We start from the raw sequence: 23,116 nt of genomic DNA on the forward strand, positions 1-23,116 counted from the left end.
GTAACCATGGCAACCCTGATGGGGACGGGGATAGAAGCAGTGGCAGAGAGCATGAGCCAGGTGGCTAGTAGAAGTGTGTAATCACAGAAGTCTTCAGTTTCTCCTCACACCACTATATATCCTCGTTTGTTTGAAAAGATGCTGGCAGTAGCTGACGGCAAAGAGAGCATTGACGTCTACAGCGAGAGTTTGGAGTGAGCAAGTACAGGTGGATGGCCCAACACGTCATAGGGACAGCTGTCGTCTGATTGGTCCGCGGGTCCCGCAGCCGGATAAATAAAACAACAGAGAACATGAGGTGCCAAACCAAAAATACTACAAACCTTGCCTGGAACTGTGAGGAATCATTGCATGGCAAATCGTATAGCTGGTAGACAGTGCGTAAACGCCATCGGCCAAGGCAGTAGTACATTAATGGCCCTCAGGGTTTACGTGTTAACGTGTTAGGTTAGAAGAGTGTCAGTTTCTTGGAAGGAAACAGTTGTACAAGTCAGCTATAACAACCGACCAGAAAGAAGAAATACTGAAGAAAAAAATATCAACATTTTTAACAGAAATTGTTTTCTGTCATAAGCAAACTGAAGAAATGAGGCTAAACCTAGAACATAGGTTGTAGATAGTTATCACAGCTGCATTTTTAATTTGGTCGGACTCACGGTGAGTAAAATTACCCTAGTTCCAGGCCCACATCTCGTGGGGTATAGGAACCACATCAAGGCCACTAACACAAGGGTCTTGTGCCAACTGGAGTCCCGTGGAAAGCGGCTGGCTGTCAATCTCAAGGGGTCCGAAAACCTAACCACTGATCAATACAGCTTAGCCGCTTGAACTTTGTTGCTATTATTACCCCTAGGGGACTGGTGATTGTCTTCGCTCGCTATCCTCATTGGACAGGTTCACTCAATTCCACGTCTAGTTCTTCAAGGACATTCCGCTTTAGCGTGGACACGAAGATCTCACCGGCTGCAAGACAGTCGGGCATCGAGACATTAGGCAAATCTCGTGATCCAGGGGCGCTACAGTACACGTGGTTCTGAGGCCACATACTGGTACCAGCAAGCTGCTTCTGCGACGAATATCAACCGGGGCGCGTGCAAGCTCAGCAGGATTCTCAGCAAAGTGCAGATTGCATTTTAATCCAGAACATATCACAATGAAAGTAAGTAGATCTTAATTCTGAAGATTCGGCTCTCGAAACCTGAAACTGGCAAGTCCATGTCATTTTTATGTAAATCATGTAAATTTTAATTCTGCCCCATAATGAACAAGGAAGTACTGTACTTTTAGCCAAGCTGTGTAGGTTAATGCATTAGCTTGTAATGCTTCTCTTTGTGCTATTTCAGGATGTACCAATATGCCTGCCTTAATTATCTGGAATTTTTAAAGGGTATTTAAGACAAATTATTGATATATTGTTTGACTATATACTGTCTCCTATCAGACCAGAAATGTTTATCTGGAATGTAATTTGTTGTCCAATTGCTACATAATATATAACCTAAAATTTTGTAACAAGACTATATTTTAATGGTTTACCCGATTCTAAGATGCATGCACAATTTATCTCAGAAATATGTTTTGATCAAGGTTTGCTAGAATGTATGTATGATGATATCCTTTTGGGGAAAGCAGTTTCAGGCCAATTTTCGAGGTAATATACATGTACCTAGTATGTACACTAGTACGCACAGTATATATCCTCGTTAGTTTCAATGAAATGCTAAATTATAGGCCATGTGTTTAATTATGCTTATGTTAGATCTTAGTATTAATGTACTATAAGATATCCGATGTGAGATGCTGTCTAATAGGTGCACGGAATGTAGAGACAGGTGCTATCCAGCTATTGTATTGTATTTTAAGTAGGTAATTTTACTGTTGTACAGCTAGGGCCTCTGTGGCCAGGTAGTTAGTGTGCTAGCACAGCACAGTCATGCAGAAGCCAAGCTCTCACCAATGCAATTTGCTGTGAGTTCAAGTCCAGTCCGGTCTTCTGTGGGAAGGTGTGCCAGTCCTCCCTGCCTCCCCCCCCCCCCCCCCAGGTTCTGCCCAGTCTCCTGCCACCATAATTCTGACCCCACTTGTATAAGAGAACATTTGTGACTTTGAGGTTAAAGGAAAATAATAAATGTTCTACAGCGAAAATGGTTAGTGTTGAGGTAATGTCATTTCTATGAGTCCTTGATCCTTGATAGAAAATGTCGTAAAAGGCCTCACAAGCTTGATTTCCACCATTTGCCAGGATCTTTGTCAGTTTCTAGGTGTAGTTAGACATCATACTGTAAGCTTAAATTTCCCGGCTGTCTGAACAACCCATCTCTTCATGACTATAAGACTCTAATTATTGTGATTTATGAGGTCAGACTTTGGCTAAGGGAGGTAATGAGGCTGAATTATCAGACAGACAGTCGGGGATAATTTTTAAAACTGTTGTGAGTCCATATATCTCTCGATCTCCACACACCACATCTGTCTCTCACCCTTACTCCCCCTGCTCCCCGCCACCCCAGTGGAGAAGATGTCTGCCATCTGTGGTTGATGATGGCAAATTTGCCCTTTCTCAGCTTCACAGGTCAGATAAATCCAGCGATTTTGAACACTTTGAAGTGGTGTGGTCTTCCCGTAAAACTGTCCTCGGGGAACACCTTGATTGCTGAGAGATGAATAAATCGCCAGGTCTTTCAAGTTAGCGCCTTGAGAGCACCTCTTAAAATCCTTGCCAAAGCCTAAAATCATTATCAGGTTAACAGGTCAATCTGGACTGATGTTCCACTGGAGTAATTGAGGGTATATCATGCTGTGAGAGCCAGAGTTCCGACAGAAGCAGATAACATTTTCTCCTGTGTATATCAGTCCATTTTGTTCGTCAAGAGAGAGGGAGGCCAGTGTGGATATATATACTCTCATAATTTTGTCCGAGTTAACTTGAAATTTGGGGTTATATTGGCGTTGGTGTTGGAATAAAACGTTGAATTTGTTGTTATTATTGATGGTGGATACTGAAATAGTGAATTTGCATATTGGTTAATGAAAACATAATTTAATTGAGATGCGATAGCGACATATGAAAACATACATCTATATATACATTTACGTGATGTTTAAATAGAAACTGGTATGATCTTGTCATTTGTGTGCTTCATGCATGTGTTTCTCATCACAGGTGATAAAGTACACTGTCTAATCAAACTTCATTTGAGGTTATTTAGTATGTGGTATTTATTGTGATTTTTTCTTGAAACAATGGAAAAGGAGCCTATATAACATTTTGTACCAAATGCCCCAGCTGATGAAATGCAGTATTGGCATGCTTAGATGTGAGTAACTTTGATCCATGTCAAGAGTTGACTGACTTATTAAAATATTTATACATGAAGTCAGATTGTACAATATATTTTGGGGCATTTTAAGCTTCATTTCCCAAATAAGTTTACATAATGCAAAAGAGTTTCTGTGATTTCGTTAAGAAGTGCATGTATCAGGCATTAATGGAAGAAAATCTTTCTGGTTAAAAAATCTGATTATTATGTTGGCATATACATGTATGTTATATCATAAATATCCAAATTTGCATATGAACTTTTCATATTTGTGAATTTAAAATAGGTGAAAGAATTAGAGAACCTAATCATTTGGAAAGGTTGACCTGATTATGACGGCCTGTAAATAATATCAGGGAGCACTGATGACTTTGATTCTCACAGACCATTGACCCTGCCTTAAGGTGACTGGAAAAGTGCCGGGGGAGGGGGGGATTGGAAGAATATCTATAGAAACTTGGAAATAATTAAGTTCCAGCTGCGCACTCATTTGGTGCAAGACTGGGAGAAGCCAGTGGTGGGGGGGGGGGGGGGGAGGGGGGATGAGAGTGAAGCGTCTTAATTCTGTGGCATGTGGTATTAATGCCCAAGCTATACTGGGACTCATCTTTATAATATACCGGCCATTTAAGTGCAGCTATATTTAAATGAAAAACTTGATAAGTCATTGGCCACTGGGGCCATTGTGGTAAAATTACTACATGGCTGTGCTAAAATTTCCCAATTTAGGAGGCAGTTTAAAAGAGAAGAGCAGGCAGACTGTCAGAAAACAGTTTGTGGTGAATTTGAATAAGTCGGGTTTGAAAATGTGGAAGGCCTCTTTTATGTAGAATGATTTTTGGATGAGTATGTATTCTTATATGTCAAAACAAAGAAGTTGAGGTGTTATAATTTTATGTAGATAAAATCAAAAATCTTCATTGAGTAAAAAACATGGGGAAATCAGGAAATGTATGAATATTATTAAAGATGGGGAAAACTTAAAAGTGACATAAAGTTCAGGTGAAAGTGTGCGAAAAGTTTGTCGTAAATATGGTCTGCAGTATTTTTTTTTTATATTTTTCTTCAAAGAAAAAGGCCATTTGTTGTGTGGTGGGTATTTGGTACCTTTTGGTATATATTGTCTCCAAGTAATAATGTTATAAATAGGGGCCTAACACATGTTTAATAAATATATTTGCATGTTTTAGTTGACAAATGCGATGAACCTTGATTTTGATCCTTTTTATATTTTTAATATATTTATAAATATTATCATAATTCAGATTAGATGCATATGTTTGCATATAAACAACAAGTTTACATTCAAATAAGTTTATTAGAATAGCATCACATCCCTATGCAGAGCATTATTATGCAGCGACAATAAGTATCAAAAGGTGCTCCCAAATACCTACTATACAAAAATCGTTTCATAAACCTTTTTCTCCTGAGAAAACAAACTAAAAAAATATTGAAGACCATATCTGTAAAAACACTTTTGATGCTCCTTCATCTGATTTTGGCATCATTTTTATGCTTTCCTTTAACAGATTAAATCATAAACATTACGTCGAATCTTGGAAATATCGGTGAGAATCATATTTTTATTTCATGTTAAGGATGACTTAGGGATGATCGAATGATCGAAATATGACACAATATACGTGTACAGTACCGGTACAGTGTTATCAGGAAAAACATGTTTAAGCCAACAACAAGAAGGAAGTAACGCAGTCAGCTCCACTGTTTACACCTTTTTCTTGACCCATGACGCAGGCTCCGAGCAGTTTGTTTGGAGGACAGATTACAGCCGATAAGAACGATGTTTAAGTGATGCTGATGTTTAAGTGATACTGCGTACTGTGAGACCTGTGTCACAGACAGCTGATGTTGTGTAGCCTCGGTGATCGGCTTAGCATTTAGGACATTGACATAGATCCAGCAATGCTGTAAATGTGTGGATACTGGATTCATCAAAACATGGCCTCGTTAAAATACGAGTAGAGTTGCTGAGAGGGATTATCCAGTTAAGTCTTATCGACCAATAAAACTTCTGTGACGAAGACTCTGGAATGTTTCCCAGAGCGCAGAAGCATAAATCAGATCGACCAATCAAATTCCTGCTGGCAATTTGAGCACAAACCCAAATCAGATAGTTCTGTGGAGCGGACATAATAGTAGTCAACAACAAGTCAATGAACTCTCTAACATCGCAGTTAGAGACCTATTTTCTGGACACAGCACATATTCTAGTGCTTCTAAACTCAGAGTGGTTGCAGCTACATTTTTAAAAAAAATACTAGGGGACAACAATGGTGAAATTCTGATATGTTCTAAAGAGAAAGAGAGATAATTGAGTGATGGACATTTTTTGTACAACAGGTTATGGAACAGTGGACAGTTGTAATAGAAACATTTGTATTAAACAGAATTATTGAATTCTTTTTACAAGAAAACAAGAGAATTCTCTGGGCAACGGTGTTATTTTGAAAATTTGAATGTAGTGTAGTTTACCTTCGAGTTGTCTTCCATGTTGATTCCTGTCTTAGCCAATGTTAATATGGATCCAACATGGCCGCTAGGCTGTTAAAATGTTCTGGCTACTTTGACATGGTGTGAGTTCTGATTTACCTGAATACTGAGAAATTCAGACATACTATGATACATGTAGTCTAGTCCAGGTGTCGTAGGGGTAATGGTGCCAACCTGGTGCTGTTCTCAATCTTCATGCTTTATTCTGTATTTGAACAATCTTTTCATCTTTATGATGTTTACACCTCTTGTGTGCATCAAGGAAAGTGTTGTAATTATTTACTGGTAAATGCAGCTCTGATGAAGTTCTGCTGTACCTTGATGACCAATATACCATTTCCGGTACGGCGTAATATTACTAAACATATTCTTCGTGTAAGTGAAAATATTCTTAAGTATGGCGTAAAACACCAAACTCAAAAAATAAATATATTTATAACTGTGTGACTTAACTGGCTCACTCAGGAAGAGCATTGTTTTTATCACAGCTGATTTGTCCTGAATTAACCAATGAGATTGCAGGTTAAAATTCGGCCCTCACACCTTATGGATAGCTGCTTTAAGTCATGAGATTTGTGAGGTATTTGGTGGAGGGTAGTGGCTTTCTACCAGAGCACAGTTTCCTCAGTCCACCATCCATGCCATCTTGATGGCCAACTTGTATCAGTCAAGAATTCTGAGTTATGTGTCAGTTAAATAAATAAATATATAAAGCTGTTTAAATTTTTTTTAATAGATTTTTTTTCTGTTTTGAACACAGGGTGTTCACCTTGACGAACCTTCGACCCCTCAACCTTGGGAAGAAGACCTTGACCTCTTTATTCGCCAGTTGACAGACCCTAAATCCTTCCAGAATGTCAAACTACCTCATCTCTCTATGCACCATCAGAGGATGCGACCTGTCCAGGTGGCCACGTCGTCAAGTACAACGCTGCCTTCCAGCCAATCAGAACAGGCTTTGTCATCGAGAGTGACCGAGAAAAGATTGTCATCTGACATGGACAAAAAATGCTCACTACTCCATAGTGCTTCAACGTCGTCAAACTGCGAGTGCCCTCAGTCTAAAGGTTCCTGGCAGTGCGCCAAATCACTGCACCACACCTACACCTCTGATGGCAGAGGTGTGCTCCAAAGGGACGACGCAGTAGAAGTGTCCTGCAGTTCATGTTACGAGGAAGACTTAGGTATTGACAATGATAGTCCACCCATCTCACCAAAGGATAAGGTCAGAGTGACCTTCACGTGTGATTCAAGCCCAGAAATTTCAGACGAAGATAATCACGCTCACACACACACCACCGAAAACAAGAACAGTTCTCGCAAAGCCAAAGAGTCCAAAAAGAGCAGATTCAGGAAAATGATCACACGTCCGCTAAGACGGAGTTGTAGCGCGGGAAATCCCAAAGACGTGCCAGCCTACGCACTTTTCCTTCAGTTTAATCCAGGCAGTCTTCCAGAAAAATCGGTAAGAATCTTTTGTGATTTTAATAATAAGGTAATCAAATAAGCCTAAATTCGCCACCCTAGCCCATAGGTATATAGATTCATGGTGCCCTGCAGAACGTCAGCATTGGTGAGTTAATTTGAAGCCTGCAAACGGCTGTGTTAAGAGCCAGCGATTGCAGTTGTAGCACATCAGAACTGTTAGCTGACAGAGGTCCTCGTTTTGGTTGATGATATTGCTTATGCTTACCCATAGCGAAACACAACATAACAAAACAAGATAGACGAAGAATAGTCGGGCATAACAAGACGAAAACATTTTCTTACGTTCGATTTAAGGCAGGAATAATGGCATAGATAAGATTTGGTAAGTTAAAGTAGAGGTTATAGAAGTGTAGTAAGCCATCAGCCAATATCCCACCCACATACCAACGGAGAAGCAAGTGCAGTTAAGGGGACATAACTCAGGAGAGTTTGCCTCACAAGTGTCAGTGTGGGCCTGTGTGAGGCACACCCATGTACTAGCTGTATGTACATCTAAGGTTTTTTGTTGACAAAATCAATGCAGACATAATATAAGGATACATTTTTCATGTTTTCATTATTCTTATACAGTTTGAGTATTTAGCACACAATAAACACTCAAAAATCCTGTAAAAAAAACAAAAACAAAGCTGTTAATTAAAATTAAGGCGTGGAAGAGAATTTTCAGTATTATATAAAGGAATTACATTTTCTGCTGCCAATCTATTTCGGCCTCAATGCCATTAACATTAAACTCAATGCTACTTGAACCATCCATTGAAAATTTAAATAATAAACATAAAACTCTGTTTCCCTCTAATTTTGGAAATATCACTTTAGTATTGTCAAGAAGAAGAATCTGACGTGTTAATCAAGTATATTAGCATCAAAGAATTGTCACTTGAGTGATGCCAAACAGGGCCAGTTGAAGCCTTAGAGTTATGCCAAACAGGGCCAGTTGAAGCCTTAGAGTTATGCCAAACAGGGCCAGTTGAAGCACTTGAGTGATGCCAAACAGGGCCAGTTGAAGCCTTAGAGTGATACCAAACAAGGCCAGTTGAAGCACTTGAGTGATGCCAAACAGGGCCAGTTGAAGCCTTAGAGTGATGCCAAACAGGGCCAGTTGAAGCACTTGAGTGATACCAAACAGGGCCAGTTGAAGCACTTGAGTGATGCCAAACAGGGCCAGTTGAAGCACTTGAGTGATGCCAAACAGGGCCAGTTGAAGGGAGCAGAAATATTCATATATCTATGTGGTGTTGATGGACTTTTCCATATCAAATTAACAAATAATTAAATTAACATTTAGGCTTGTCGATTCCTACTATTTTGCATTGTTGCCATTGTTTGAAGAGCTGAATGGGGGCATCATTGTCATACAGAAAGGTGACGCAGTGGGAGAGGTAATGTTTTTCTCTGTGACATTGCAGTGCGTGTGTTCTTCGTATATGTTTTATAGACACACATATACCGATAATTGTGACATAATAAAGGAAAAATGAGTTCACAGCTTTGGACCACCTTGATACAGGCAGGAAAGAGTTTTAGGAATTTCCCATTTGTTTGAGGACTCGTACAATGAAGGGAGATAACTCAATTTACCTTGGGCATTACCTGACATTTCAGCTGACAATATTCATATGTGCATAATGAATCTTAAAATAATTAGTGAGGCAGATAATTTTGATGATGTCAAATACATGTATCGTCTTCAATGCTACATGGATGTGGAACAGAACAATGGTTTTTCTGAAAACTTCAAATATTTCTGGCTGGGAGTCATGTGACGGTTTATCTAAATGAGGAGGCAAGCCACTTTGATGGTAAGCAATACCTGTCCCTCTCAACTCTCCAGTTCATGTTGCTATAGATACGTAGAGAGAGAGAGAGTTTTGTTGGATGTGGGTGTAAAGACTATGCCAAATTGTCAAAGGTTTCACGTTCATATGGTTTAAATGACACGCTTAATTGATCAGAGATCTAAGGATAGTCAATCATGGCAATATCCTTAGTCATGCCGATATTTAGAGGCGGATATGTGTAAAAATAGCCCTGTGTAATCGTGAGGGTTAGTTCCGCGTGTTTCAACATGTGACGTCCTTTGTGTACGAGCATCTATTTTTGTTTTCATGGCGCACGACTTTTTTTGCCATTGTTTCTATATTCGTGTATACAGTGATAATTAAAATTCTATTGTGTAAAGACCTTTTGTGTTAATATGTCTTCCAAGATGAAACTATACTTAACATACATGTATGTAATTACTGATTGTTACAAAAATAAAATTAAAAATGGTTAATGAAAAATATATGTGATGGTATGTTATTTTATAAATTAAACCAAATGTTATATTATACATTACAAAATATTACAAAGAAAAACAAATTTTAAAAGTGTTCACTTTTAGAAATTAGGTTCTAAAGCTTTAAAAATTTAGTCAGTTATATATTGGATTGACTAGTAATTCTCATGGTATTTAATGCAAGAGCTTTAGGTTTGTCTAAGCCTTTGAGGAGGGTGGGCTACTTGAAGGCATGATGAAATATACATTTGCACAGTTGTTCGTATTTAGGACTAGTGCAAAGTGACAACTCTGATGATTAAACATTGTGAAGGCATGATGAAGTATACATTTGGACAGGTGTTCATATTTAAGACTTTACAAGTTTTTACGGAACTCAAATGGTTAAAGATTTTACCTGAAAATATTGAGAAAAATATGCTTGATCAAAGAAACATGATAATGGGATGAGAGCAGGTAAAGTAACCTCAATGTAATTTGGCAGTATAATTGTGATAATCTTAGCAGATCAGTGAAACACTTATAATTTCTTTAATTGTTTCATCAGTTAATTGCCTTCTGCTGTGCACCCTGAAGAAGAAATTAGTAAAACATCATGTGAAGTTATGTCCATTAAATTTTCTGCGATTGATTTTTTTTTTAATAACTTAGCACAGCGGAGTGATATTCGGTGAAAAATTCCTCGAAATTTTAGGTGATTGTAATACTGTACTGTTAGAGATAATACATACTCTTGCAAGTTTAAATCTTTCGTAATTTTTCAACTGTTTCTATTGATAAGTCTGATACACATGTTTCACAGCGTGTTTTGGGTGTTCATTTATGTAAGGTGATTAGTAAGAATCTATCTATTAATCTCGTTAATTCCAGACCCTGGCAGATGGACCGCCCACCCAGAAAGCTTATTCCGAGCCACACGTTGCTGAAGCATGCGATGCGGATTGCCAACAACAACAGCACAAACCCGTCAGAAAGGTCATGTCCGATGATCCATCCAGCCTCATCACTTCAGAAACTTCGTCATCGCAAGCACCCGTTACAAAATCCAACAGCCGCTCTAAATTGTAAGTACGGTATATACAAACATTTCTGTAATGTATTTCATTAAAGCTATAGTTTCTGTCCAAATTTAAATCAGTTGTAATTTGTGACACTGGCAGTTAGAAAACCTAACAAGTTTCAAATCCCCAAAGTGTCTCTGGGCTTTTTACTATGGTTACTATCAAATCATTTTTTGTTCCAATCAAATTATTGTGTGTTTTTTTATTGAATTGCAATTATGAAGTAACGATGCTAATATTTGCAAACGTGCATGAGTTAGATTGAGTGAAGAGCCATGGTTCAGTAAACTCATGATGTCATCAACATGCATCCATGCATCGATATCGTATCAGGGATAAAAGGGCTTTGGTCTCTATGGAAATGGGCCGACCAAATTGGTTACCATGGTAACGATGAATCCCTTGATACCTTTACTGCCAGGGTACAAAAGCGCAGTGTCAGCCCCTTAGAGTCTTCAGAGAGAGGCTGTTCTAATAGCGGAGCCATCTCCTCAAATCTTCGTTCAACCAGTTTTGAATTCAGCCAAGGCAGCACATTAGCGGTATAGAAAACCAGAGGTCGTTGGAAGCTAGGAGGAAGTTTGAGAAGGGAAAGCCTTTCTCTGTAATAGAATTCGGAGACTATAGGTAAAATCAGGGTTGGATACTGCAGTGAGTTGTTCTTGCATAGAATTTCCATAATGTCTCCATAAACACGGTTTATGTTAGGAGAAACTTCCGATCAAGGCATATGTAATGGGCAGACGTGATGAAGTAAGGCGCAGGTAGACGTGGAGATATTGACATTTTAAACGGGCTCACATAGAAGCGCTAGCGTGGTAAAGGTTATTGACGAGCGACTTACCTGTACGCACCTTTAATTAGATCGGCTTTGAAGTGGTAGTTACACTGAGGTCTGAACTGTATATACCATTGCCGGTGTATGTATACATGTCCTTTCTAACCTTCTAATATTGCTTGTGTTGCTTTTCCCAGGGCGAGGCACGTGAAACGAAAGCTCCAGTTTTTACGCCGTAGACATACAGACAGCGCTTTAGGAGAGAGCACAGCGAAATTGCAGGAAGGCAAAATGAATATACCATCTCGGGAAGATGCTGTAAGGTGGAGCAGGTCCTTTGAAAACTTACTCACAGATAAACGTAAGTAAATAACTCTAGATTCTACTTTGTCCTTTTTTTTCACTACTTATGACACATTTCAAATTACGCTAAATGACCTAAGTGGCTCATTTTTCCTCATTCTGAGAGTTCTGTTGAGAAAGGTGTTTTGAGGTTTGTTTGGAAGGTAGGATGATATCCAACGGGGAAAATGTAGGTTTTCCCACCCAAACTAACCTTTTATGACATTTATTTGCCTCTATAAATGCACTTTTTGGGGATACAATTTTAGATCATTTACATTGCTCTGTGTCGGAAAACAGTTAAAGCTTGGGGACAGTTGAAGCAAACTTATTTAAGACAGATCAGTTTCAAAAGATCAGAAACTAACATAGGATTTGAAGAAAAGCAATTAAAACAAAGCTTTAGAAACAGGTATTATTGAGAACAGGTATTATTGAGAGGAGGATGAAAATAAACCAGGAAGAATGTAGTGGCAATATGGGGGAAAATCCTGTTAAATGTGACCATCCAAACAAGCATTGAGATATTATTGGTAGGGATGTGTGATAGAGGAAATGAATAAAAAAAAACTTAGCTATTGATAAGGATCGATTGCGAAGCCTTTGTGCATCTGAGTACGGAAAATTAAAGTGGCATTGGCCAGGTCTAGTAAATGTGGATGTGCATATGAAGCTGTAGGTCTTCACCCCGGGGAAATAATATTAAAATCACTGACATATGCAGCAACATCCTGTGGTGGTAGCTCTGCATCCTACCGTGAACGTCCGAAATTCTCCCAGTGATAGAAGCTGATGAGTAGATCCATTAGAATTGACAGCTTGTATAGATTGACGAACGTGCTCAGTTGTGAGGAAACTGCCTGCATGTGATTGACGCGTTAAGCTGCTTGTGGTTGAAGTGCTAGGAAGGGCGGTCTCTCGATTTCTCATTGTTTGTGGGTCAAGGTGATAGTTAAAGCAGGCGCCTCCAGTCATAGGATTCTTTTGTACAGATGGACGTTCATTAAAGACCATGCTCCAGTGATTGTTCCATCAACATGGCATTCATACCGTATCTGTACATTATGTATGGATAAGTCCATCAGTAACTTGTCAGAGGTCTGTGGTTTACCCTCCAGTTTCTCCACCCATGAAACTGACCACCATCACAAAAATTCCTGAACATTTCCCTTATTCCTCAACCTTCTCGCATATGAAAGAGCCACTTTCAGTGCAATATATGCACATTTTTGATTTGATTCTGGAAACAAAACTACAATGGTTGGATTGGCCAATTTCAAGGCTTCACAAAAAGTGTTATTTAATCAGTCCAGATAGAATCATGGCTTCAGCATATGCTTGAAATAAACACCTTACAAACATAAGAGTAGGAAGAAGAATTACAGTAGTGTGTTAAACAACTGTTTAACAACTTATCAAATCAAATCAGCTGCATTGGGTGCAGAATTATCAACTCATATCGAAATGTGCCTTTAAGTACCAGAAACTCTTTTAAATTTGAAGACATGATTGATTGAATATAGTTATAGGTTAATTCGAGCTTCCATTCTGGACAATTTTCCCCAGCAAGTGGCCATATCTTGACAAGATTGCCAACACTAGCTGACTCATACACACACAAACAGGACTGGTGAATTAAGCTATATTTTCGTTTTTAGAGGAAAATAAATGTCACTATATAGCACTTAGGGGGTTTGGAACAGTTTTCCTGTTGGTTATCTACCTTCCAAACAAACCGCAAAACACTTTTCTAAGATCAGTAGATCTCTCAGAAACAGGAACTGAAAAATAAGCAGGTATGTCGTGGATGAAGTTTTAGGTCAAGTGTTTTTAAAAATTTGGTATTTATGTCACTCCAACTTGATCCCATTTTTTAAACCTTTTGACATGTTAACCTGGTTGTGTTTAAAGTATATTTGGAAGGCATTGCTCTGCCTAGACACAAAAAAAATAATAATTTACCCCGTAAATCCCTGCTGTGACAAACCCGCCAAAGCACAAATTAAACAACATAATCTTAAAAAAATTAAACATGAAAAAAAGTTGAAGAAATTTTTTATTTTTTTTTTATTTTAAAAGTTCTTTATATAATGCTGGTCGCCATCGTATAACACCAATCAAACGAATAAATAAATAAATAAAAGGTTCTTTACAAGTGTGTATCATTTTTCAGATGGACTTCAGCTGTTCAGACAGTTTTTGAGGTCAGAGTTCAGTGAGGAAAACATCGAGTTTTGGATTGCATGTGAGGATTACCAGCATACGAGAACCAATCGGCTTCCAGCTAAAGCCCAAACAATCTACTCTGATTATGTAGCAGTCCATGCACCAAAAGAGGTAAGCCCCATAGAATTCCGAGTTTCATATGGTTTGATTTTTGTCATTGATGTTTACAATCATTGATTACAAAATAATCATTGTTATTTCAGAATGTTTTCTGTGTTATTAACAGTCAAACCAAATAAACAAATATCAAATATTATGCTTAATAGAAGTTTGAAAATGAATTTTTATGGAAAAATATTGCCCCATTTTTTATGAAAAAAATATTTCACTGTTATTCCTGTTCAGTACCTGCAATTTTGGAACTTTAATCTTGAGAATTACAGTGAAGTTGTGTTACAAGAAATATAATGTAAACTACAATAGATACATGTACACATTTGATAAACATGGGCCAGATTTGGGGAAACCTGTGTATACAAATAGTTACATGTACACATTTGATAAACATGGGCCAGATTTGGGGGAAACCTGTGAATACAAATAGTTACATGTACACATGTGATAAACATGGGCCAGATTTGGGGAAAACCTGTGAATACAAATAGATACATGTACACATTTGATAAACATGGGCCAGATTTGGGGGAAACCTGTGAATACAAATAGATACATGTACACATTCGATAAACATGGGCCAGATTTGGGGAAAACCTGTGAATAGAAATAGTTACATGTACACAATGGATAAACATGGGCCAGATTTGGGGGAAACCTGTGAATACAAATAGATACATGTGCACATTTGATAAACATGGGCCAGATTTGGGGGAAACCTGTGAATACAAATAGTTACATGTACACATTTGATAAACATGGGCCAGATTTGGGAGAAACCTGTGAATACAAATAGATACATGTGCACATTTGATAAACATGGGCCAGATTTGGGGGAAACCTGTGAATACAAATAGTTACATGTACACATTTGATAAACATGGGCCAGATTTGGGAGAAACCTGTGAATAGAAATAGGAACAGGTATGTTAACATGATCCATGTTTTCCAGTAAAATTAGCAGGATAAACACAGCTCCATTAATCATACAGTGAAATCAGAGATTTTTAATCACTATATGAAAGTTTTTTAAGAAGCCCATGTTAAATTACCAAGTTTTATCCATGGGCTGCAGATTCTGCAGGGGGAGGGAAATGGAGCAGCTGGTCCCAAGTGCATGAAAAAATATATGTTTTGAATTATCATAGTAAAATATTGAACATGAAACTATTTTGGTGTGCATTATTTATTAATGAATGTGTGTTTTGTTTTCCTTATTCTTTCTTCAGATTAATCTGGACTCCAAAACAAGAATCAACACCATTTCCAACATGACAAATTTAAATCGGAAGACATTTCAAGATGCTCAGAAAAGAATACAGGCTTTGATGGAGAGGGATTCTTATCCAAGGTTTCTACAGTCTGGATACTACCAAAATATTTTGTCAAACCACAGGAAGTGAGCTAGTAGCCATCTTGAATTCATTCATCAATCACCATAGCAACCTAGCTCTCCACCCATCTTAATTCAACCCTGTGCTACATGTATATCTATCCTCATTGAATATTTTATGTGAAGGTACTTGTAGGTGTACATGTATTATTAGCTTTCACCTGTTTACATGCATTATGTGTTATCTAATTGCCATACCACCGCCAGTTTAAATAATCAGATTTCCATGTTGTTGTTGTTGTTACATGTGTTTAATTACAAGGTATTGGGAGTCGGAGATATTCATTATTGGAATGTTATACATATTCATTTTGTAAATAGTAAGGAATGATATTCTTCCACCAGTGAAATGCCCTCATTTCTACCCATTTGTTAGGCAAAGAATGTTGAAGGAAATATTGTCAGCCAAATTATTGAATGGAATGTGATGATGTACACGTATGATTATGTTTTCTGTCTGGTAAGAAATAACACACAGTAAGTATCAATTTCTCCTGAAATTTTTTTTTGTTTTTCCTTCTGTTATATTTTTTTGCCTTTCATATTTTCTGGGGGAAAATCAGAAATTAATCAGATTTATAAGTTTTATTGATAGGCTAATTTTATAAACTGTGCAGAGATTTCCAAGATATTTAAGTGTAAGATGGAGTAACACTTAAAATCAGTATAAGCTGCAAGACAAGAGGAAAATAGATATGAATATAACAATATTTTTCCCTGCGATGCTATTGGTAATTTTTCATAACTTCTACCCTCCTCTTAACAGAGGAGATATAGGGGATTATTGAAATGGTTAGGGAAGAATGTGTCATTTCATATGATTATGTTCTACTTCTTATTTAAATGTTATTAATTGTCATAATCATTTTAAAATTTAAAAAGTAACATAGCTTGAGCTGTATGCAAGTACTTGAATTGTTTGGCATAAGCCAAGGTTATCTCTGGAAAATCGATTAATACCCAGTTTGTGGATTGTAAAACAAAACAAGAGAGTTCCAATACCAAGGGGAGATAAGTGCTAATGCCTCGGACAAAGGTTGTTAAGGTTGTGTTGAATTTTTGTTTGTATATTGTGAAACATTGATTTAATTTAAGGGATATCTTTTTTTTAACTTGTTGACTATATACATATATGTCCATGTTGAGATACGTGGTGTGAGATATATAGCTTTTTAAGCGTGCATAAATTTATAAGCAAGCCAATTTTAGCGAAGAAAGAGAGAACTGGTAATTTTATTCAGTAATAAAAACTGATAAATGTTAGTACAATAGTATAGCATTGCTCTTTTCATTATTCTGCAACATTATGCATACATTTATTGACAGTATGCCATTGACCCTTAAACATGAGAAATGAGACAGCTGTCCACCATGGGAGATAACTCTTACTTTTACCGTTTTGAAATGCTGCCCATTATACGGTACATGTACATAGTTTAACCCCCATTTCTGTGATATACATACATATATATATAAATATATAAATCTTTGTTTTTGCAATTTCCATGACATGAAATATAAGTTTTCGTCCAGATCTAAGGTGTGGCAGATCGAGTGTTGTTTGGCAGATCGAGGCGGCAATAGGCCTACATGCAAGCGGTATTGGATATTTATTCTGAGTTTTCTTTTAAGAAAATGAAATGTTACTTTGTGTTATTTTGAGAAAGACGTGAGAAGTACCAAAGTAAAGTTTTAATGGAGTATTGTTGCTAAAGGAAGTATTTGGGTTAGAGGTTATTTTGTGATAAAAGCGTATGGTTCAAAGGCAAGTATGGTACTCAAGAAGCACCACTGATACAGTACTGCAGTATTAATGCAAAGGACTTGGTTACAAGGCCATGTGTGAGAAAGATAAAAACAATGCAAGCATATTCAGGGATGTAAATGCAAGAAAACTTCAAAATAACTGAAGAATTGTCCGAATATGTAATGGAAGAAAACATTGTGAAGTGCTGATGTAGGTTTGACGTAGCTTAGATCAAAGTGTTACAGTTGAAGCCAAATATATTCTTTTACAGTTCAGTGCAAGTATATCGAAAATAATGGTCAAGTTGAGTGCACCAAAACTAGGTCATGTCATGTCATGTTGAACCATTGTTGACAAAAGGAAACCCCATATAGGAAACTTTTTCAGGTTCACCTTATCAGAATCACGGGCTCCCACTGTCATCTCTCGATATCTATTGTATGTATAAGACTCATTGTTTGTCCATATTTTAATATATATAAAGAATTATATAATGACTGTTATAACAACCAGAATGAACTTGCCTGCATGTAAATATTAGCGTAATTTAAAATCCTGGAGTTATTTCGGACTCCTGGCGTATTGCATTCACTCTATTTACCGCCTGTTTGATATTTAAGCTGTGAGCAGTCTTGTTGTGAAGTGAATTCAGCCTACAGTGTCTCCATAATGTTTGCTGATTACGAAATAAAGATCATAAACTAAAAAAAAAAAAAGGTTTGGCCAATTTTATCCAATCTTTTGTACCAGAATTCTTATTCATTATTTTCACGAATGTGCAGATTATTTATTTCTTTTTTTAAAATGGTGTTTTACACTGTTCTCAAGAATATTTCACTTATATGACGACAGCCAACATTATGATGAGAGTTTGGTGTTGGACCCTCCCACTTGCGGCCGAAGAGAAAGCCATCATGAACTGGACTTGAACTCACAGCGACCACTTTGGTGAGAGGCTCCCGAGTCATTGCGCCACGCTGTCAGGGAAACAACGGAGGCCACGCAGACCGTATGCAGATTAGTGATCTGTACATGAATTAGCTTTTCCTGTTGAACATCTTAAAACTTCTTTGTTTTGAACGTTCCCCATCGATGGGTTGATGAGTTGCACATATTGAGTGATTGGATTAAGATAGACTGGATTATTAGATTACACTAATCGCATTGTTCATTGATTAGATCACGTTGATTAAATTTACTTGGTTAGACCTTACTGATTTACCGGTTACAGTAAATCAGATAGATTTGATTACATTTGATCAATTCATTGACTGATTGATTGGGAAGATTGAATCCAACAATCTGTTTCAATGGCAGGTGTACCAAGGAACACAGTTGTGGTGGTACAACGAGCGGGTAGTGGCTGAGTGGTTGACGTGCTTGCTTTTTTCAGAGCGTTTTTTGAGACCTGGGGTCAATACTATTCTCAGATGAAACTGAATTTTAGCATTTCCCTGATCCCATTGATCTCGTGGTCACATGCGGCAACAGCGCACCTTCATTTGGCCATACATTACTTTCTTTGACATATGTTACAGGTGAAAAATATATTTTTGTTAAGTTTTTTTTACACAAAATATTTCACTTATACGAAGGTGGCCAGCATTATGGTGGGAGGAAACTGAGTAGAGCTCGGGGTAAACCGACAACCACGGTTGCTGTCAGACATTCCCAAATACGACGAAGAAGCCAGCATGAGCTGGACTTGAACGCACAGCGACCGCATTGGTGAAAGGCTCCCGAGTCATTGTGGTCCGCTAGCACCGAAATTACTAAGCCACGGAGGACCCCACATGGCAAATTTCTCCAGTTCAACGTATCAGAGGTTGGTGGTTTATTCCAGACACTCTCCACCTATAATATGCTGGCCAACAGATGATATTTGTTTATTTATTTATTTATTTTATTTTATTTGTGTTTTACGCCGTACTAAAGAATATTTCACTTATACGACGTCGGCCAGCTTTATGGTAGGAGGAAATCGGCACCATCTGAATAATTCTTGAATATACCTTCAATAAATCAATAAAACAGAATTCCTGTAGTAAAACTTCTGACTAATGAGGAAAACACCAATATTCCTATATCCGCAAAAAGATGCACACAGAATGCATACCTGTGGCTAATGAGGAAAACACCATAGTCCTATATCCGGAAAAACGATGGGCGCAGAATGCATACCTCTGGCTAATGAGGAAAACACCATAGTCCTATATCCGGAAAAACGATGGGCGCAGAATGCATACCTCTGGCTAATGAGGAAAACACCAATAGCCCTATATCCGGAAAAAAGATGGGTGCAGAATGCATACCTCTGGCTAATGAGGAAAACACCAATGGTCCTATATCCGGGTAAAAGATGGGCGCAGAATGCATATCTCTGGCTAATGAGGAAAACACCATAGTCCTATATCCGGAAAAAAGATAGGCGCAGAAATGCATACCTCTGGCTAATGAGGAAAACACCAATAGTCCTATATCTGGAAAAAGATGGGCGCAGAATGCATACCTCTGGCTAATGAGGGAAAACACCAATAGTCCTATATCCGGAAAAAAGATGGGCACAGAAATTACTCTCTATATATAACAAATACAGTTCTGGAAGTCATGGTCTGGAAACAGGTTTTGGACAGACAACTGAAAAAAGATAATTAAAGCTGTTAGCCAACAGCGTTGCGGGGTCCATGCTATATATTAGCTTGTAACCATTTCTGATACTGCTGCTTATGTTCATGATAATTGTAAGATTGTAAAGGGATAAACTTGGATTGAAAAGGAGACTAAGTATATGCATTAATGTCCAATAAATGAAAACCTTTGAGCAGATAGAATAGATTAGCCAGCGCTAATGCATTGTACCTTTGATTTACTGCTGATGGTTTAGTATAGCCGACAGAAATGATGCATTGCTGCAAATTGCGTCGTATACCTTACACCTGATCCCATGTTTAAGTTAATGGGAAAGGGCAATGTATCATTTCTAAGATAAGCCCTCCACTGTACAAGCCAGAGATTTCATCACTCAAAATCTGCAAAAAAAAAAATTTAAAAAGGAGAAAAACTATTAATCCAAGCTCAGATCTACTTGTCAGATCATGTTTGGCACAGGTTCCATTATTCTAGCCTTTATACTTTTCGTTCTACAGTATGAAATATGATTTCCCCCCGAATGGCGGATTTACAGAAATAAACTGAACGGGATGCATTTTAGCGTCTTTTTGCTTTTCTGAGTAGGAGATTACACAAAAATAAATTTCGAGGATTTTTATTAGTTTTTCAACTTTTTTATTGGTAAAGTCTTCAAACTTCCGATAAAAAGTTTTACATCAGATAAACTCATCGGTTCATTGGGCTTGGAGAAGAAGATTTTTTAAAGGTATTCTATAAAATTCAAAATGGCCGCCAAACCACAGATAGCAGACGTGTTAGCAAAAACCGTGTACACTGTACGTCATTGCAAAGATGGCAGACGTGATAACAAAGACCGTGTACAATGTACTGCAAAGATGGTAGACGTGATAGCAAAAACCGTGTACAATGTACGTCATTGCAAAGATGGCAGACGCGATAACAAAAACCGTGTACAATGTACGTCATTGCAAAGATGGTAGACGTGATAGCAAAAACCGTGTATAATGTACGTCATTGCAAAGATGGCAGATGTGATAACAAAAACCGTGTACAATGTACGTCATTGCAAAGATGGCAGACGTGACGTGATAGCAAAAAAACGTGTACAATGTACGTCATTGCAAAGATGGCAGACGTGATAGCAAAAACCGTGTACAATGTACGTCATTGCAAAGATGGCAGACGTGATAGCAAAAACTGGCAGACGTGATAGCAAAAACCGTGTACAATGTACGTCATTGCAAAGATGGCACCTTGGCAAAAACATGAACGCGTCACTGATTTATAATAAATGTAACATTCTGTTTGCTTCAAAGGCGTATTGATGACACTCTGAGCAGATAGAACGCTAAATAACTCCATCATGATCAACTGATTGCTAACGGATCGGTAAAATCGATAGGATCGCTTAGGGAAATTCATGCGCAGCGAAAACCGGCATCGGCCTACAGGAAGGGACCAGCTCCACAAATTCTTTAGTTTCTTACAGACATATATTTTCAGACACACAACGATGAGAAATCATTAGATGTGTGTACATATACTGTGTCTTCTTAGGGCCTGGCCAGTCCATGCCACCAAAGTGCTGCCGCCTCTGAAGTATCATGCCCAAGACACCAGACATGACACCCCACCCAATCACACTATACCGACCCCGGGCCAACCAGTCCTGTTTCCTTGCTCTAATCTCTTTGTTATTACCTGACACCGTCTTCATCCCAGGTCTCTCGACTTCGAGGTGGACGCTGAAACCATTATAGGTCACCGAAGCGTTCCGTTCTGGGTCAGTACTAACAACATTAATTTTCAAAACAGATTTTTATTTAATTGAAGTAAGGTTGGTTCATTGATTCTTCTGTAGTGTCATATTCAAGAATTTTTCCCGTATTCGATGACGGTGAGAACATAATAGATGGACAAACACGGAGTGCCCATGGAAAAAACACCATTTTCACAACCGGAAAACATTCACACATGTGACGTGTTAATATGCACGATATGTTGGGTTAAAACTAACGAACTTTCACAAACGCAAATGGTCACATGAGGATCGTCAACAACTTATTGTTTCCGAGACACCACGAGCTGTGAGCGTTGGGAATGCAATCACGATGGTAAAATAAATGGCTGGAAGAATCGAAGGGTGCCAACGATGGTAGAATAAATAGCAGGAAGAACCGAAGGCTACCAGGATTAACTCACGGTCTTTGTCATGCCCGTGCAGCAGACAAACCTGCTGGCTTGAATAAACCCACGACTGAAGCAGCTAGAGCTAGATTCAAATCTGCAGCCTCACAGGTCAGACAGTGACAGGCTGTAGCAAGAGCAAGGCTTTATATCTGATTGATCAAGCAAATGGCCCGCTAACCCGTTAATGTGTTATAGTCGTCGCTGATCAACTGTTGTGAGAGATAGGCAAACTCCCGACTGAGCATAAGTCTAAGCTGATTTTTAGGTAGTGTACAGTGGATTAGACTTGATAGGATAGGAGAGTGTCTCAGCTGCATATCGTCCTGAACTATACATTTTTAAATCCGAAGACTCATTAATTTCAACTGATGTGAAAAGTGCGGAGTTCTTTTCTTCTCAAATTTGTGTCAATATTATTTATTTTCCTGTATGGTGTTAACCGTACTCAAAATGTGTCACTTCTACAAACCACCAGGTAACTCTTCTCACTAAGCCAACGCGGAACCTGTCAGAGCTAGATTCGAACCTGTGACCTCAAAGCTGTAGTCATGCATACAAATTGTTGAATTCGGGTTGATTTATGTCTTGTTTTCATCGGTTTTGGCAATGACGTGCATGTGATGTCTATCCTCAAATGAGTCAGCAAATAATCAACACGCAACTAAATGTTTGTTTAATTTATTTGCAATTTGTTTGATTTCATCTGAGTGTTAGGACAGCAACACGGGACACATTAGGACATGACTGTGAGAGTTGGGACAGCCACACGGGACACATTGGGACATGACTGTGAGAGTTGGAGACAGCCACACGGGACATATTGGGACATGACTGTGAGAGTTGGAGACAGCCACACGGGACATATTGGGACATGACTGTGAGAGTTGGAGACAGCCACACGGGACACATTGGGACATGACTGTGAGAGTTGGAGACAGCCACACGGGACACATTGGGACATGACTGTGAGAGTTGGGACAGCCACACGGGACACATTGGGACATGACTGTGAGAGTTGGAGACAGCCACAC

The 23,116-nt window shown here is 38.3% G+C and overlaps 1 protein-coding gene across 2 annotated transcripts in view; it reads left to right on the forward strand.

Moving 5' to 3' along the window:
- Positions 1-16,175, forward strand: part of LOC135480314 (uncharacterized) — a 94,485-nt gene extending 78,310 nt beyond the window's left edge. The window contains exons 1-6 of one of the 2 annotated variants that reach the window (XM_064760128.1): positions 286-1,159; positions 6,595-7,299; positions 10,474-10,667; positions 11,640-11,803; positions 13,958-14,121; positions 15,354-16,173. In XM_064760128.1, coding sequence (XP_064616198.1) covers positions 1,154-1,159; positions 6,595-7,299; positions 10,474-10,667; positions 11,640-11,803; positions 13,958-14,121; positions 15,354-15,527 — 1,407 coding nt within the window. In that variant the 5' untranslated portion in view covers positions 286-1,153 and the 3' untranslated portion in view covers positions 15,528-16,173. Of the gene's footprint in view, positions 1-285; positions 1,160-6,594; positions 7,300-10,473; positions 10,668-11,639; positions 11,804-13,957; positions 14,122-15,353 lie in introns of those variants that run through there. The other variant, XM_064760127.1, reaches the window with a different exon arrangement.
- Positions 16,176-23,116: the final 6,941 nt, after the last annotated feature.

This window comes from Liolophura sinensis, chromosome 13 (genome assembly GCF_032854445.1).
Source record: "Liolophura sinensis isolate JHLJ2023 chromosome 13, CUHK_Ljap_v2, whole genome shotgun sequence".
NCBI lineage: Eukaryota > Metazoa > Mollusca > Polyplacophora > Chitonida > Chitonidae > Liolophura > Liolophura sinensis.